Consider the following 19,727-nt stretch of genomic DNA (forward strand, 5'->3'; position numbering starts at 1 on the left):
ATATCACATCTCATTAAATTTGCATCAAGTCCAGCGTATATATGACTGCAATGACGAAAATGACAACGTTTTAAGGTAACTCTTTACTTTATAATTAAACTTTATCTAATTGCATCTCGTTTGCAATGAAAGCAATGTGCACTCGATTAAATAAAGCAGTGCTTGAATACATTCGCTGTTTGGTCGTGTGGATCTGTGGACGTGCAGCATTCATTGCATCGGTGGTGATGTGTCCTAGCGACAGAGGTTCACAGTTCAACACCAACAATATCTGCTTCATGGTGTACGTGAGAGATCACGTGACGTCATTCATTTGCAACAGTTAGGCCATCGCGTGCCAGCGTTACGGTCCAATTTTGAAAAGTTATCTGGAAAAATTACTTAATTGGAATCTACACATCGCCTCATTGCCACCTTCTGCGAACACTTGGCAGGACCCTCCTGAAATCACAAGACTCTGCGAGCCTTTCCCGGATAAACAAGCGTAATAATATAATTAAGTAGATAATATACGTAGGCTTCCACAACCAATATTATGATTCATTGTTGGGTTAAGTAGTCGTGTAGACGTGCGTGTTGTAAACCCCCATCATGATTCAAGGGACACTTGGATTAATTGGCTGTCGGGTGGAGGAGGGTTTATGACACTCATTTTAATTAACCAACCGAACCAAATAATTAATATGTACATAAAAAATAACGAATTAATGCCCTCCACAACTCATCAGCTTCATATGGGCATAGTAGGTGTATAACAATTATACCTCCCCACCCCACCTAACAACTCAATGAATTTTGGCTATTCAGGGCCACAATTTCGTTCAAGAATTGATTATGTTCTCAACAACGTGGTGACCAAAGCGGTCCCCAAGCTCTGGAGGCATCACATTAACCCATTACATACATCAGATATGGAGAGGAAAATAACTATTTTTCCACGTGAGATTTGATGTATTGCCATGAGCATAAGAATCACTATTCATTGTGCAATCGATGCGTTTTCAAAGACTTTGATTATACCATAGGAGGATAGTTTGTTTTAACAGGTAAGGCCACTGAGTTATGTAGCTATTTTTCAGAAGCGACCTGGCCACAAATGATAGCTCAACGAAGTGGCTTATCAAGTGTACATTTATAGCAGCCAAATACTCTAAACGTGTGTTTCTAAATGTGGAGGGAAAAACTGGAGGACCCGGAAAAAAATCCACGTGACCACGGGGAGAGAGAACACGCAAAATTACAAATACGCAGGCGTCAGGGTCAGGATGAAACCCACAACCTCCTGCATACCAGGCGAGGGAGTTAACATCTCGCCACCGCGAGATATGGAGTGAGAGCTGAGCTAATGTTAACGCTCTTCAACATTCATCTGGTGAGGCTGAAGTAGCAAATCAATTCGCATATTTTCCCATCACGTGACAACCTGGTTTGGATTGGCTTCATCTGGTGGTGGAGGGTTACAGTAAAAAAGAAACATTGACATCATACTTCCACGACATAACCCAAAATAAACTAATCATGGATCATATATGGAGCAATACAATAACTTAATGCAATGGATCTTACACGTCCGGTTAGCACGGTTGGCTATGTACAATGCGAAAGAAGTTCAACATACAGTACATTCATACATACAGGGGAGAAGAGGGGGAAGCTTTTGCATTTCTCATTGCAGCACCAAATTGGCATGCGTCCAACACGTTTGTTTGAATACTAAATCATGGGCAGATAGTGTATTGCACTTTTTAAAAATAAAATTTCTTAAAACTTGACAAATATTGTTTGGAAAGAACACACCAGAATAGAACGACATTGTAATATAGCACGCGCGTAATTTACCGTGATCACCGCGTTACAATACAAACGTCTGTATTGGTGCTTGTTAAATGGAAATTGCCAATGTGTGCTAGCAATGGCGTTCAAAACACACAAAGGTCAAACAAAGGTTACGTAAGGATGCGTGCATACCTTTTCAATCATACGAACTGCGATGGGTCCCTGGCCTTGGCCCAGAGATATCGTTTCGATGTTGGAGCCTCCCATACCTGCAAGGGCATGCAACTGGCAAGTGATCGATCATTTTAATAACGTCAAGTGTACAAACTATGGTTTGTTACTCCTATTAGAATTCACCTGCCTATTTGTATGCTCCTTCAATTAAGGATGTAAAATTAAATGTGTTATTTTGAATTCTAGCCAAATGTGGGTCGGTGTGTGGGTCCGTCTGGTAAGTAGGTGGGTGCGTGGGTTTGGTTAGTGGGCAGCCTTATATTGAATGTGGCAAAAGCAATTTGAGAAAAAAAACTGTCCCACTTAAAGGGGAAGCTTTGTGGAAATACAAGTTTAAATATTTCTGCAAGTGTACACATGGCATAGTCAGTAAAAAAACTGATCAATTAGCAATAAGTACACGTGGTATATGGGCACAAAAAAGTATCAATTAAAATGCCTTTCAATCTTCGTGCAGATATTGTGCGTGGTTACAAATTAGCGGCATTGTATTTTTAACAAGACGAGTTTCTGACTTAAACATAAAATTATAGATAATAATAATATGGTCGTGGTCTATCAAGACACTACAATTCATATATTTATGTATGTGGGGAAAAAAACTGCTATTATATAAAGCCCAGCTGTGTTCAGTTGGTATTTAATATGGTAGGAGAAAACGCCTCTAGTTGCCTTTGCTTTCTAAAATTGCTTATGGCCAAGACAATTTCAGTATAATGTCCATCCAGCAGTATAAATGGGTTCACCATGTTTTTTTTACGTTCGATCAGCAGGTCAAAGGTCTGGTCAGTGTGGAAGAGTAGACCAAAGTACCCTCTCGAGAGGCCCTTCCGCCAGCAGTGACATGAGCAAACAATTGCCTTGCTGCACCTTCACCCAATGCGTTAGCAGTTGCCGGTAAATATATATGAGACATCAAAAGCATTTCTGTTATATATTTTCAGGGTCTCTAACAGTAGTGCACTACGTCTAACCCCTGCTGTCAATAGCATCCTCAATTGTAGTTTAATGTATCCTCCCTACGCTTTGAAGCTCAGAGCCCAGGTGGGATGCACCGTTTGAGGCAGCGGAACAAAATTGTTTGAGCGAGGCAGGCATCGCGAGGAGGGTGGAGAGGCGGGGTCGTATTACACCGCACACCGCCTCCCCTCCACACTCTGCATGCTGGCCTCATCGCTACAGGTCCCGTCCGTCGCACGAACATTACAGCGCTCCCATAGTCTCCAAAAGGTTGGTCATTATTTGTGCATTGCCCATGAAGGACGTAATAGTTAATAATGTTCATGGAGGAAGTGGACACACTAAGCTATAGGCTCATCTGTATTCAGGCACTGGTAAGAGAATCACTGTATGTGTGCGAACACCCCCTCGAACTGATGGGAATGGCTATTAACTGACAAAACTTTAGCGGGAATATATTACCACAATTTCCTGTGCACAATGCTGCCACAGTGTAGTGATCAGCGCAATGGGCCTTTCAACCCACGGGTTCAATTCCGTCTCCCAGTGAGGCAGTTGAAATAATGGAGCAAGTTTCTTGAATCCCTCCGCCACCCCTGTCCACCCAGCGGTGTAGCTGGGTGTGCCAAAGGCGACCGGCGTGTAGACGGGCACGGTGTGGGTGTTGCCACATCTTCCACACCTGGCCAGTGTGGAAGGGCTGCCCAAGATGCCTTCTAGAAGGGCTCCATGCAGCTCCTTCTGGTGGTGGCCCTTCCGCCAAGCGGTAGCGTTGGAAAGTAATCGCAGGGATGCAACGTTATCATTTTCGTCTATATTGCTTTGTATTTGGCATGTAAGAGCGCTAAAACTGCCCAGCAGCGGCGCTCCCCCGGTCACAACTCCCACACCGCCCCCCCCCCCACCTCCGTGTGCGTGCTCTGTGAGCGTGCTCCGTGAGCGTGCGAGACCTCGCTCGTCAGCAAAGTGCATGAGCAGCGCCATCGGATCGGCGCCGGGTGAGAGCACGAAGACGAGCGGGGTGACGCGACTCGAGTCCCTGAAGCTGTGGGCCAGGTCGAAGGGCGGTGGCTCGATGTACCGCTCGCCCATCTCCTCAGCGATGTACTGCTGCACGGCCGGGATCACCTGCATGGCACGCGTTTTTAACTTGACGTGCCGTTTGTTGTTGTTGTTGTTGTTCTCTCTCTCAATTCTTATTCCAATTGTGCGATGGGTTTCGTGCCGAGAGACAAAGAGGTGCCCATTTGGAAATATCGCAGCTTAGCAGTGCACCACCCCTGTGTTGGAGATGAGAACACAACTTTTGGAGGGTTGATGTCAGAAACACAGGGTAGTCCGTTTGTAGATACCTCACTATTTGCAGGGATGCACCCGATGCACAAATGGAAACTTTAAAACTCTCCAGCAATGCGCGACTGTCAGGGCCATATTATCCAATAGGCCATAGGAGGCAATGTGCCTAGGGCCTATGGAAACTAAAAGGACCTACGAAAAAAAATGACCTTGCATTTTGTTTTGTTTGTATGTATGATAAAAATATGTGACCAAGATATCTTCTTGAATAAATATATTCATATGGCTGCTTGTTGCAAATTTCTTTGCAGCGGTAACAAGTCGCTACTTAAAATAACAGTCGAACATTTTTTTAAGCTTAAACGAAAGTAAAGCAACATGGTGCTCTCAATGCAGTCATCCTGTCAGACCATTGAATTTGACATCAATTAAAATGAATGGCATCCTTTTAAAGCTGCATCATCCAATATGATAATCACAGCAAAACATAGTTGGAGGAATGTTCGCTTATAGCTATTTTTAGGCTTACCTCGTTTTTTTTTTCAATAACTTCGAATTAAATCTGCCTATCCGTGGCACATTGCGCGCGCCCATCGAATTATGGCGCAGACTGAATAATGCACGTGTCAGTAACGACATCTGTCCAGTGGCTGGACGAAGTAAGCGTGAAACAAGCAGAGTTCGAGCGGCGGTAGTAGTATCACGGGGCAGCAGCAGTACCAACTGTAGAAACCTATCACTAAAGGCCTACGAAACAGAAGTGCCTAGGCCCTACAAGAACCTTAATCCGGCCCTGGCGACTGTGGTCATCCAGAACAGGCCGTACAACAAACACGAAGGGGACATCACAACAACACACTACTCTGCTACTCCTGACACGGTTCTCTGGCTTGACCACCTGAATGTGAAATTGTAGCTGTTGCTCTGCGTCTACATACGAAAGAAGATACAGGGGAAATTCTGAGAGAAAACTATATTTCATTTCAAAGTCTCCCACCAATCTCAACACAATTATTATATCTTTTCACACTCTCCTCTGTAAAATATGGAGCCATCGCTTGCACAATATTACATCACTTTTTGGGTGAAAAAAATGAATAGGGTTAAATGAAATGTGGGGCAGCTGTAAATGCATCACACTTTACGACTGAAGTCACTTCAATAGCTTTCTTTATTCGCACTGGGGGCTCATCTGGGAAGAATGTTCAATGTCAATCAGACCAACATTATTAATTCTCAGAGCTGGAACGATTCAAAAGTAATTTCTCAATCAATTTTGGCGTGAGGTGCTAAGTTATGCAGTAATTGGTAATCAGTCTGAGTTCTTGAATTGTCTGTAATTGAGAAGTTGGTTCAATCAAGCATAGTGACTTGAATTTGAGTCCAGGCTGTCAGAAGAGTGGCTCCGTGCTCTAACAAAATAATTAGACCCCTGAGCCAGCAGACCCCGAGGTGGGTGACATCGACATCAGGTCTACTTATCAGTTCGAAATAAATTAGTTTTTGCTCTAGATGTAAAAGTGCATAGCTCCAGTTGCTTCCTAATATCGGAAAGCAAGAGCATTCCAGACGGCCGCGGACGCGCATCTAAAAGCGAGCAATGCAGCGGCCGTCTTTGTTTCGATGGCCAGCCAAAAGCCGCTGCGAGGATGAAAGGGTCATGTCATTGACTCAGTAATATAATGTGATTTGAAGAAGGGCAGTTGCCAGAAACATCACCTATTATATACTTTCCTCTTAAAGGCAGTGTTATTGACGAGTTTTTGTTTGTTTTGTTGTTATTTGCGCTTGTGCACCATTGCCAATGCAACACCACCAAATAATGCGTGTTATATTTAGGCTAATTCAGCAACAATAACAAAAACAACTACGCAAACGAGACTGGAACATGATCAACAATATAAAACAAAGGGTAAAATCGAGACGAATAAATATATTGAGTCTTGAATCACAGCACGACTCTTCAACTTTATCATTGAATTAATCAATGTTGCTTATGCCGGGGAAGGGTGCACAAGGTTACACCCCTGCACTTTGCCGTAACGCTATTACAACTAAACTATGAAACTATTTTAATTTTACCAAGTGAGGCCCACTGAGCTACACAGATAGTTTTCAAAAGCGACCTGGCCATAAATGATCGCCCAATTAATTAGCCTATCACGTGGAAATTAATAGCAGCCAAATACTCTGAACGCATGTTTCTAAATGTGGAGGGAAAACCCGGAGGAGGGCCTGGAAAAAAAATCCACGTTATCCCGGGAAGAACACGCAAACTCCAAATATACAGCAGGCGTCAGGATCGGGATCGAACCCACAACCTCCTGTATACCAGGTGAGGTAGTTAACATCTCACCACCGTCACACCCCCACATTGCTCAACCAGGATGATTGCTGTTGGCTGTGTGACTGTAGACAAATGTCCATTGCGTTTGATCACCGTGCCTTGTCTGGTCGGATGCAGCGGAGGATGAGGAGCCGTTGGAAGCGAGTCAGACGCGAGCCCCAGGGCTCTGGTAGGTGGGCCTCATGGGGGGTAGGCGAGTTGGTAATGGCCTTCCACTCATCCAGCTGCACCGGCAGAGGAAGGAAAGCACGCCACACACACAAAGCAGCGGCAGTTGGAAATAGCCTTACATTCATCCAGCTACACCAGTAGAAGAAGCAATGCCTGCCAGAATTTGTCATCATTGCTTCATCAGTTTTATATATATACTTGTATATAATTCACTGGTTCGTAAATGCCAGCCCTGGCGATTGTATGCCTTCTGCCTCTTCAAACAACAAGCCCTCCGTCGAAGAAATAAATGTCAGCATTCAAGGTTGGGCAAAAATGTTCGTTTCAATGTAAAATGAATGTGTATTGGATGCGATCGTTGATTGAAATGTATGCACATCTGAACAACAGGGTAAAAAGACTTGTTTTGGACAACTTTTAATAAATTATAGTATATGTTGAGCAATAGGTCTTAATCATGACCAGCCGTATCAGGAACAGCTGATACGGGTGGTCATTAAAGTTTAAACTTTAATTAACAAATTATAGTTAATTAAACTTCAGTTACTTTACACAATGAATTAAGGTTGGGTTAATGACATATCCCTTATTGCTGCTCAACATTTGCGACCCACTGTTACATGTCCATTACACGTTTTTTTTTAGTTAAGTAACACAATGTGCTCGCTAAACATTCTCTGAAAGTTTATCAGGCAACCATATACAAATATTGCTTCAAGATTTATAGTTCTCACAAATAATTTTATTATTATTGATTGTTCACCCAGGAAAGCCTCGCCAAGGTCTTAAGACACGTTGCTCAGGAGGATCCTGCCACGTGTTCACAGTAGGGGGGAGATGCTACTGTGTGTAACCCGAATTGAGTAATTTTCAGGTGATTATTTAGCCTTGGTATATTCGCCAATTACCAGCAGCTAAACCCATAGGCCAGAAGCTACATAGTCAATATAATACGTTGTAAAATGTTATTCATTGGCCCTGATGAATTACAATACATTTTAATCATGAATGCATTACTTTAAAATAAACTGTGAATATGATTGTTTGTTCCCCGTGATGTCGTGGTACCTACTGAAGGAGGCCTGATCAGCTGGCATGGTTCATCTAAATTCCACAGTTTTCATTGTGAGGTCTAGATGTTTTTCCCCTGATGGTGTACAGTGTATTTCTGAACAAAATGTCATGACTTTTGCTATATTTGGTTGTGATGAGCTGAAACAATAATTGGTCCGTGAAAACGCATGTACGCCTTACAACTTCATTTGTATTGGCTGTGTGCGATAGTGGAGGGTTTCACAACATATATTTGGTCACATCATTACATGGCCAAACCAAAAACACAATTATGAATCACCATATTCTTGGTTCTTTCGGTAAAGTCACGTAGAAGGGAAATAATAAAATAAAAAAATAAAACATATATATTTTTTATTTTATTGTTTCCCTTCTACGTGATTTTACCGAAAGAACCAAGAACATGAATCCCTGCAGTCACGAAAGCTTTAAATCAATATGAATCACTATTTGCATTGGTTTTTTTTAGCTATTGGGAGGAAATCTGAGACCCCAGAGGAAACCCATGCAGAAGAGGGGGAGAACATATACACCCCTAGATAGAGCGGCACCCCGGTTGGAAATCGAACCTAGGCCCTTCTTGTCGTGAGGAACAAATGTTACCAACGTGCCACCCTGTCGCCCCAAATCACCTTCATGGTTACCATGCCCATGAATGACTCTACACTGAAGCATACACACGATGCAATTATCTTGACTTTAGCCGGGAAAGGCATTGTTAATTCAGAGTGGTCTATGCAGCACATTGAAGCTAATGTATGCTGTTAGACCTTATTTGACACCGTACGTAGCCAACTTTGTTTCGATTGCTGTAAACCGCGTACATTGTGCACATCAAGCAGGAGAACAACACTACAAGACTGTTGAAACTGGAATGGAATCAAGTTAGTTCCATCTCAGACACTTTAATTAGTCGCAGCAGGTGAACACCTATACTACCGTAGGTTCCAGAGGCAGTACAAGATTGTATATATATACAGCATATACACTTTTACGAGTATCACACAACATGTTGTGTAGGCACAGGAATAAATCCAGGGTACGCTAAATTAAGCATAGTTTTAACAACTTATATGCATTTCGATTTAAAGCTTTCGTGACTGCAAGGATTCATCTTCTTTGGTTCATTCGGTAAAGTCACGTGACTTTACAAAAGGAACCAAAGAATAACTTATATGCAATGTAAGTAAAATATATATTTGTTGAAGTATATTCATGTTCAAACAAACACTGCAGTAGTGCCCATCTCCATTGGTGGGCCTGAGCCAGTGGTGTAAACTACATTACGATGGCAGGGCTTCGTACAAGTGACCACGACTTTGAACGGGAGTTGTTGGAGGGGGGGGGGGGGGAGCTGTTTAGCATTGGGGGTTTGTGTTTGGACTTGAACACAGAGCAGACATCGGCAGGACGGATGGCCAGGGAGACAGAACTCCAGATGGTGCGGGCAGCAGAAAAGACAAACCGATTTAATATGTCTACGTCTGCCAATATACCCCATTCATATGTAAATGATAAAATACATGAAGCGTGCAATTAAGAGTCTGGGTAGCCGAGTAGCCTTGGCGTGCTCGTACTGAGGTGGTAAATTGCAATGGTTTAGACATTTCAACGCCATCGACAACACCTGCAATGCTGCAGCGCAGTCTTTCCCAACTCCAGTCTCCACGGAGCCCACAGTCCGCCTCTCCATAATTACCTCTCTTTTCTATTCAGAGGTGAATTAAGCCACTGCACACTGCATGCACGTGATGCTTGGTAATCAAGGGAAGCTGCAGAGCGGAGGAGGGTATGAGGATTGGAAGTAGAAATGCTGCTATATAGGGCATTATCTCAGCACTTTGTCTATATCTAGTGAGTGGCTAAGACCCTGAGGATATATTTCAAGGCAAAAACCATCGTATATCATGTGATGTTTGAATTTTTTTAAAATTGGAAAGTTTGTGAAATTGCTACGTGGACAAACTTTGCATGGGCGGGGGGGGGGGGGGGTTAAACATGCAGATGAGTGGATAAAGTGACCCCTCTGTTCCACTGTTTAATTAGAATCGATGTTATATTTTGTATCACAAATGTACTTGATAAAATGTCCCAACTATAGCTATCTGGTCTCATTCGAATACAGTCAGTATAATAGTATAACCTCTATATACTATGCAGGCACATATCTGGTGTACAATATAGATGATATTCTAAGTTCTAAAACAAACATCGTGATTTTAAATGGACATAAATTGACTTTGTCATAAAAGTAAAAACATATTTTATGAAGTTCTGCGCTCGATCGGCTATCGTGAATGTTCAAATAAACTTGTGCCTTTGAGGCTAAAACGGAGTTCTAAAATAGAGTAAAACGCTTTCATCTCATGTACCTTGACATCAATTACATTTAAAATATACAGGGTGTTTAAAAAAAATGTCCCCGATTTGAAATCGCTATACTGTATCTCTGCAACCACGAACCGCCCATGAATGAAACTCTTACCACTTGAAAGGGCAGGGCATAGAGAGGGCGGGGCATAGAGAGGGCGGGGCAGAGGGCGGGGCATAGAGTTTCAAATGATTACCGCTAGATGCCTCTCTCAGCGCACAAACAGCCCCCTAGCCTCAGTCATTCGCAGGACAACGCTGCCTAAACGCTGGATAGGTCGCACGGGACCCCAAGACTTGGCGCTACACTCTTGGCCCCCAAGATTCCCAGACATAACCACACCCTGCAACTTTTTCTTGTGGGGACACGTCAAAGACCCGTGGTGTTTTAGTGCCACCATTAGCGACTAATCTGGATGACCTCAAAAACAGAATCACGTCAGCGGTGACTTCAGTGGAAGAAGACACTTTGAGAGGCGTTTGGGACGAATTCAACTATCGTCTCGATGTTGTCTGTACAGCAGGTGGAGGACTCATAGAGCATTTATAAAATGGTTAGTAAAACTTAATAACTCATTAAACCTTTGATTTAAAGCTTTCGTGACTGCAGTAATTCATATTCTTAGTTTTTTCGGTAAAGTCACGTTGAAGAGAAACAACAAAATAACAAAATATATATAAAACAATAAAAAATTATCACGACGTTTCGACCATAACTCAAACGGTCATCATCAGGTGTGTCGGTTTGCATAAATTTATTTTGAAAACGGCATATTTATTTATATATATAAAAATAACGTTTGCGTCACGCGCAACGATGGCAGTTTGCCAGGACTAGTCCATCTATTTTTTGAAAAGAGGAGGGGGGAGACGAAATTTGTTTTTATGTATGCTGTCTGAAAGGCACTGTAAGCGTGAACAATCAATCAAGAACTGAAATGATTTATCAAATCTTTCCAATGATTGCTAAGATAGAATCCATCTTCTCGGTTGAAATTGTCTCTGTGTTTGTATATGTGGATAGCCATCTGGCTTCCATGAGAGATTCGTTCATGAGGCTATCCACATATACAAACACAGAGACAATTTCAACCGAGAAGATGGATTCTATCTTAGCAATCATTGGAAAGATTTGATAAATCATTTCAGTTCTTGATTGATTGTTCACGCTTACAGTGCCTTTCAGACAGCATACATAAAAACAAATTTCGTCTCCCCCCTCCTCTTTTCAAAAAATAGATGGACTAGTCCTGGCAAACTGCCATCGTTGCGCGTGACGCAAACGTTATTTTTATATATATAAATAAATATGCCGTTTTCAAAATAAATTTATGCAAACCGACACACCTGATGATGACCGTTTGAGTTATGGTCGAAACGTCGTGATAATTTTTTATTGTTTTATATATATTTTGTTATTTTGTTGTTTCTCTTCAACGTGACTTTACCGAAAAAACTAAGAATATAACTCATTAAACCGTTTGTAACTTTTTGTGTAATTGTAACATGTTGCCATCGTGAAATATACTGCTTTGAAATTGCGTCTATCTATTTCCAACATACCTGTATTTTGTTTTGTCTTAGTTTAGTCCCCATTGAAAAACCATATTCCTATATAAATCTTACAAAATATTAACCCAGACATCTCACAGGCCTAAAAAAAAATGCAAAACTCTTTTCACCTTATCATATACTGTAATGTTAATAAGGTGGCCATTATTATTATGGTTATCAGTTCATCTGTAATACTGCTTTCTGTTAATGAACATAAATGCACTCTGCTTATTAAAATGTGGAGAAGCATATGGGAAATGCTCTTCGTAGTTTTGCACCACCGGCTGGGAGCTTCTTCAGGAGCTTCTGGAGCGAAACGTTGGACATCATGCCAAACAAACAGGACGCACTACAGCCCGAAAACCCGTTGGAAGAGCTGTCAAGCACAAACCACGCAAAAAAACCGACCCAGTCAAATAATTTCTGTCTCGTGTGTAAGCATGTTGAGCTTCTTTCGCAACGTACGTGCTAATTGGAGGTACGGTTAGGCCTCGGCAAGGTAAGGTAAAAACAACGAGCCTACTTTTACCCGACCTTTTACCTTACCACAATACAATCACTCTACCCTTACCTTTTACCCTTTAGCAAGGTAAGGTAAAAGTTAAAAGGTCAAAAGCAACGAGCCTACCTTTACCCTACCTTTTACCCTTACCCCATACAAATTACCCAATTACAGGGTAATTACTGGGGTACTACAGGTGGAAATGGTTTATAACAGGTAAATGCTAGGCATAGCGCTTTATCTATATATATAAAATGGAAATTTGTGAATGTGTGTCTGTTCGAAATGTTTAGCGTACTTCCCGACATGGAATAAACTTGAAATTTGCCATATGGGAAGTTTCCAAACTGTACACAATGCAAAAAAGTATATAAATAGACTTTTGTATTTTGGGGGGGGGGGGGTGGGGCAATAATGGAAATAATATTTTGCACGGTAACGTCACATCTGTGATGTCACCCGCACGCGGCAGCGTCACGCAGTGTGCCTGCTGACGTCACGCATGCCCCCCTCACCCTCCGCGTAGGCCGTGTATTAATCCAAGAAAAAGAATCCAAGTCTCAGGCGAAGCTCGGTAGTAAAGCTCGTATAGAATACTCTCGATGATTCCAATTTTAAATGGAGGCCACGGACTGCACCACGGTTCTTTTAGCCAGCGGTAAACAAGGTACTTACCGGGTAATACTTCGCGCTTCCTTTACCCTACCGGGTAATTCTTCTGTGCTACCTTTACCCTACCCTTTACCTTACCCAAAGGCATGTCGACACCTTTACCTTTACCCTATTACCCGGTAAAAAGGGTAAATGACGTTATCTTGCCGGGGCCTAGGTGCGGTCAATCATTCGCGACGCGGGTAAAAGTACAAAACGCAGTGCATCTCCCTGCTGCCGCCATAGGAGCCTCACGTTGTCGCAGAAGTGCCCCGCAAGACCGGAGAAGCCGGGGAGGTCAGAGCAGCGAGCCAGCTCTGCCCAGGAGCGGTTGTCGAGCAAGGCCGGCGCAGGGTTGGAGGAGGGACTGGGCAGCGCCACGCCGCCCGTCAGCAGGAAGCGCCAGTCGGCGTCGCTCACGCGGCCGCGGCTGCGGGCCAGCCCCACGCACAGCAGGAACGAGAAGAGCAGCTTGTCCTTCTCGAACAGTGAGCGGCACACGTTTGTGTAGATGCTGTCCGGGCCGCGCACACAAAGTCACGTAGGTATAAAATAAAATTAATCTATTTTATTTTATACCTGCGTGACTTTACCGAAAGAACCAAAGAGTATGCAATAACAGTGAGTTAAGTGAGAACCATTTGATATGAGTGCGTTATTGTATTAGCCGCATAATTGTCGGTGCTAGTAACATTATCTACCTTAGCTGGTACCAATTTCTGCTATGGCTCATGGACTAACAGTGACATCCGAATGTGCTAATGAAATTTAAGAACATGTAAATTTTGACCATTAAAGGCAGAGTGTTTTCAATACATTTTACGTTAAAGACAACCACTTTTTTCTAATTAGTGAATGTGCAACACAACGGCCAAAAATTATCTCAACAAAAGTCGTTCTGGTCTAAACTCGAGTTGATTTAAAATCGAATTTCAATGCTTGACATTTCAACCGGAGGGGTAGTGCAGTGGACTGCGACTGCACTACGAACCCGGTCCTGGCTGCCCCATTCACAGTTAGGGCATGGGGAGGCCTTCATCTGACAGTGGATTGACAAAGGGGTGTATTTATTGGTATTATTACATACTTAAATATATTATATATGGTTGCTAAATTAAGTTGAATACATTTCGATTGATGTTTACAATTCGCTGCAGAAAAAATATGTATTTGTTTATCGTAGCCTCTGTAGCATAAACACCAATGAGTGTTAAAATGTCAATTATTTCTGAGTGTATTTTTTTGTAAAAAGTCTGAACAATTGCACGTTTGGCATTATTCATGTTGTGTATTATACAGAAAATACATTCACATATAAGCTTGTACAAAACATTGCTTCCAAAAATGAAGTGTTTAGTAACACTAAATTGGCATGCATCATTACAAAGAGCACCAAATGAAGACCAGTTAAACATTATTCATGAATCTCATAACAGCAAGGACTAAATCTTCTCGGTAGAGATCAGGCATACCCTGACCATATTGTGGCAACCGTTAATGAAACTGAAATGGTATCTTTTCATTGTTGCATACAAGATTACACAACTAAAAAAACGTATTTCTATACTAAAATTTTAACTGACCCAATTAGCAGTAATGCCATTCTAAAGGCAATGTATTGCCAAATTAGGTGTGAAATAAGGGCGTATTACTTTTTAAAAAATCCCAAGAGCTTATTGATGCCGCTAAAATGAATTGTTCAATGCCAGGTGGCACGTTTTTAACTGGCTCGAGTCTTTGTAAACACACATGAGAAGCTCTGCAATGGTTGAGTTCCAGAATTGCTTATCGGGTGAAAGCAGGTGGCACCATCAACTGGTTTGTGGCTTCTTATTGAGCTGCACAGGAAGTGCAATTACTTCATGATTTAGGATTGATCCCACCGCATGAAACACAATCCTCTGCAACGACTTCATCCCAATGTTGCCCCTAGAGCCATTATATTCACAAAACATGGCCTAAATAATCAGAGGCTATGGCATGTCGAAGTGCATTATCAGCAACTGCTATATCTCATTACTTTTTGAAGCCATTAGCTGATTCAATGTCTACTTGCGACGATGTAGCGAGGAATACAAATCACGCATATGCACGAGGTTCTGCCAAGGTTTTTAACTTGGGTTTTGCCTTTGGACATATATTAGGGATGCAGAAAGCCAACGCATAACTGCATGCAAAATGCCTTTGTGCTGGATTATGTCCTACAAGTTTGGGCAACCCCTCGGATCAATTTGGCCAGATTTCTTTTGCGCAAGTCCCAAATTCACAACACGACGTTTAACTAAAAGTTCAATTTCTATTGGATCACCATCAAAAGCATCATTATGGTCCCATGATTCAGGCAGACGGAAAAGGCTTATGCATTAACGCTTTCACCCTCAGTTGGAAAGAGTTAAACTTGTGGAAGGCACTCGACTCTCGAGCCTCCATTATCATTCATAACACACGCAGGCTATAAGGTTGAGCTCAATTATAATCCTAACATCTACAGTTAATGAGAATTCCCCTGAACAGCCCCTCCCCACCCGGCTCACATTAAGGCCAAGTGTGGGAAGAGCTCAAACGCTGCAATTAGCTGAGAGAACAAAAATAAGACGTGAAAATCACCATACAAAAATATATCCAACGAAGACAAATGACCAATATTACACAAGTGAGGGGATGGCAGACCAAGGTTGTCATTTGTTTGGTGATTTAAAATCGCATTTTTTGTTCTGAATGTGAAATCATAACCTATATCTACCGAAAGTTTAACACAAATCTCCCAGCTCAAGCGGGCACTGGGCACAGTGTACAGTATAGCTATTTGGCAGTCCTGAGACGGTGGCAAAAATGTCACTCTCCCCCTGTGGAGGCCAGCGTCTCTAGAGGATGGCCACTGTTGATCTCCCACGAAGTGGAACTTATTTTACAGACTCTGGGGAGGGGGAGAGGGAAACATCAATGGACTTGATTCCGGGCAGTAATTTGAACTCACAACCTTCTCGAATGCCAGTGGAGTTCAGCCTGAGAAGGTTCCGTTGCAGACCACTGGTGGTCCAGGGACCACACTTTGGGGAACCACTGCTTAGGATCGACGAGCACGAAGGCAACAAATCTGTGAAATCTCTAACGCTTTGGTGGCAATACACGTTCACCATAAATCCGTTAACCTACGTGTGGGGTTACGTTAAATAACGCCAACAGCAGCTTACACAGATTAGCATTATTTTTTTTGCCACTTTCTGATATATGTAGACATTTCTTTCTCATCAGGACTAAATTGCTTTGCGTGAACACACGTTTATAATGTATCTGTAATTGTATTTTGACTTCAACGAATAATTTCACGGCTGGAACAAGATGTAGGTTTTCTTGGTTCTTTCGGTAAAGTCACATGACTTTACCGAAAGAACCAAAAATATGAATCCCTGCAGTCACGAAAGGTTTAAATCAAAATTTAAGATGTAGGTTGTGACAAACATTATATGCTAGACAAACTACATAACTTAATTATGTCACAGCTAAATGCATAATTAATTATGCTTACAAACGTAGTTATTATAAGAATGAAGATACCTATTTAAAAAAAAAAGATCTGTGTTTGAGCTGATATCTGGTGCACCCCTATAATTGTATAAATCTGCCCCCCCCCCCGCCCTGAGCTAATTAGAGCTCTCCACTTTTGCTGAGTTTACTTATACCCAGCGCCACCAGTGCGCATCGTTCATATTCACGTGCAACTGGAAAACCCACACAGCAGAGGGTGCAAGCGCACACAGAGCTACGGGCACAGCCCCCCCCCCCCCGCCCCCACGCCCTTGGTAATGTTCCCACCGCACACCTGCAAGTGAAGTGACTGTTGAGGGCCTCAGTGCGTTCGTGCAGGACACTGGAGGGCCGGCTGGAAGCGATGGACTGCACATACTGCCCGATGAACCATGCCAGCGAGTACTGGTACATGGGGTCCACATGCGCCAGGTTGGAGATGACGAAGAAAAGGACACTGGAGTGTGACGCCACCTGCCAAGGAAGACAAATTGTGGACAGGAAGACGATTTTTGGTGCTGCGGCGTGCGAGATGTTAACTGCCTCGCCTGGTGTACAGGCGCTCGTGGGTTCGACCCCGACCCTGATGCCTGTATATTTGTTTGCATTATTCTCCACCGGGTCGTGTGGATTTTTCTCTGGGTCCTCCGGTTTTTTTCCCTCCACACTCAGCAACATGCGTTTAAGAGTATTTGGCTGCTATAAATTACCGCGTGATAAGCCACTTTATTTGTTACCAAGTCGCTTCTGAAAAATAGCTATACAGCTCAGTGGGCCTGATCTGGTAAAATAGTTTAGTTTTAGAATGCGAGGCAAGAACATGAGGCACTCTCAAACACCAATACATATTGAAGGGACTGCGTTGTGAAATCAAGAGTGGTGGACAAGCACATTCAAAAATACCTTGATTAACACGACTTTTTAACAAAACGATATATTAGTGTAAAATTAGGACAATGGTCTTTCTCACAGCAGATAGACAGACTATTTCGTAGCCACATATATGCAATGAATAATATGGTGGTGCTGCATTGGCAGCGGTACGCAATAACAATTAACATAAAAGCTCGATTATACACAGGCACCCTGAAATTAAAAAATCCTCCTCCCCCAGCCTGCGTTCAGAACTGAGTGCTACAATTAGCCAGGAAGAAAGCATAAGAAAAGCCAATACATACACACGAGCAACGTCATGAAATGTAGAGGAATGGAAATACTATACCCCCTTACAGGTGCCCTCAAATGAAAAACCTGTTATGTAATTACATAGTTTGTTTGCTGTGTAATATAAAAAAAACACAAAGATCATATCTCAATGATGTGTCTGAAATTCCCCTGTGTCTTCCGGGCACCGCATTGTTCAACGCATCCTCCAAATTTAAAGGGCCACTTGCGCAGAACGTTTACCCGCTTTACATTATTTTGCAATATACCGAAAACACGTGCATTACGTAAACTCTTCATGAGACGGTGGACGGCTCATGAAGGCATTCACCTGGCGGTCGATTAATCAGGGCCGACCGAGAAGGATTTTGTGAAGCAGCTCTCGAATATCAAACCTCTCCAGCCCACCTTCTTCCACAGTCCAACCCAAAGTCCCGAAGAAGAACTTACGGGTTTGTATCCATTTCGGGTTTCATCGATCTGCTTCTCGGTGCGCACTGTGACCTCCTGCTTGTCGGCAATCTCGCTGGACAGCTGTCGGCTGGATGACAGGATCGCAATGGCCGTCTCGTCCTCAAGAATGTTGCCTTGTGACGTAGACAGCACCTCCAAGATCTGGTCTTCCAGCTCTTTCAGCTGTTTCCTGCAACATCCGTTCAACAGTACCGGGTTATTGATGGATTACTCCAGATACTGAGTCCGCATGAACCATCACACTCTCTCCATCAACGTACTTTGATTTTTGCGTTCAAGTTTGCTGTCCGTCCCCGCACCTCCGATTAACACAGGTGGCTACGCATGGAGCGAAAGAAGTTCAACATACATCAACAATATAATAGTTTCATTAAACTACAGAACCTTTAATACCTCCCTTTAGATAAGGATATAGGATTTGCATTATTACGGTGCTCGCTTAAATACCTCGGAAACCCAAGTGCCTTACATCTCATCTCACCTATTCCAATGTCACGTTCCAGTCAAGCGCAGTGGGAGCTGTCACTGTGTGACAGAAGGTGGACGCAGCACCAGCCCTGAACATGGGCAAGTATGCCAGTAGGGGGCAATGTTGCTACGTGGTATTCATAGAATCACGGACTATTGGAACGATCACGGAATAAATTTAAGACAGCGTGAAGAGACATAAAATAAAAACACGCAAAGATTGGGCAGCGAGAGAGATGGGACGTTGAGATACTGGGACACTGTAAATAATTTAGTAGGAAAAACATCGAAGAGACTGAACATGAAGGAGAGAACAGAGAAGGAATATGGAGAGAAGTGAAAAGTAGAGAAAGAGAAAAAAAACATTAAAATGCAAGACCTGAAAAATCACAAAAGGAGGGAGCGAATGAATGGAAACTATTCCATTGAACAAAGTGAAAGAAGCAAATGTAAAACTACAAAATTAATGCTTGGGGATGCTCACAGAGAGCCTGAGCACTCATGATAGATGTATAGCCATACTAATTCCTGCTTAAAGCCAACGAAAGTGAATTATGTGCCAACCTTTAATGTGAGAACATGATCAGTATTTTTTCTTTTTGTTATTCATTACATATTTTGCCACCGTATGTGGCATCAACAAAGTGAACAACCTCACGAGGGCGAGACTTGTATTGAGCAAGCAGTTCTCAGGGGCCGCCTGCATACCTCTATCACCACACCCCATCACAAGCCTCATGCGCCAACCATTGCCACACCAGGAAAAGATAGTTTGATTTCCCATGTTGAAATTCACATTGAAACACACACTACTGCAGATTATGTCTATGAAACATAGCACCTTTGTGATATATTTGTGCTGTTGGAATGGTGTAAAGATATATATATTTTTTATTTTACCAGGTAAGGCCCACTGAACTATATAGCTATTTTTCAGAAGTGACCTGGCCACAAATTATAGCTCAACGAAGTGGCTTATCATGTGGAAATGTATCGCAGCCAAATACTCTAAACGCGTGTTTATATATGTGCAGGGAAAAACCGAAGGACCCATAGAAAAATCCACGCAACCATGGGGAGAACATGCAAACTCCAAAAATATAGCAGGCGACAGGGTCAGGATATGAACACCGCCACCGTTAAGTACCAATACTTTAT

The 19,727-nt window shown here is 42.6% G+C and overlaps 1 protein-coding gene across 4 annotated transcripts in view; it reads right to left on the bottom strand.

Annotated features, from left to right (window-relative positions):
• The window catches only part of LOC116942267 (dynein axonemal heavy chain 3-like), an 859,832-nt gene that overhangs the window by 33,708 nt on the left and 806,397 nt on the right, over window positions 1–19,727 (bottom strand). For all 4 annotated transcript variants that reach the window (XM_032953964.2, XM_032953963.2, XM_032953966.2 and 1 more), the window contains 6 exons: window positions 18,078–18,270; window positions 16,759–16,937; window positions 13,191–13,449; window positions 6,712–6,837; window positions 3,921–4,098; window positions 1,969–2,045 (listed from right to left, as the gene is read on the bottom strand). In XM_032953964.2, the coding sequence (XP_032809855.2) occupies window positions 1,969–2,045; window positions 3,921–4,098; window positions 6,712–6,837; window positions 13,191–13,449; window positions 16,759–16,937; window positions 18,078–18,270 (1,012 nt within the window). The remainder of the gene's footprint in view (window positions 1–1,968; window positions 2,046–3,920; window positions 4,099–6,711; window positions 6,838–13,190; window positions 13,450–16,758; window positions 16,938–18,077; window positions 18,271–19,727) is intronic.

The sequence above is a fragment of the Petromyzon marinus genome, chromosome 14, assembly GCF_048934315.1.
Source record: "Petromyzon marinus isolate PM22_M1 ecotype Great Lakes invasive population chromosome 14, UKy_Petmar_22M1.pri1.0, whole genome shotgun sequence".
Lineage (NCBI taxonomy): Eukaryota > Metazoa > Chordata > Hyperoartia > Petromyzontiformes > Petromyzontidae > Petromyzon > Petromyzon marinus.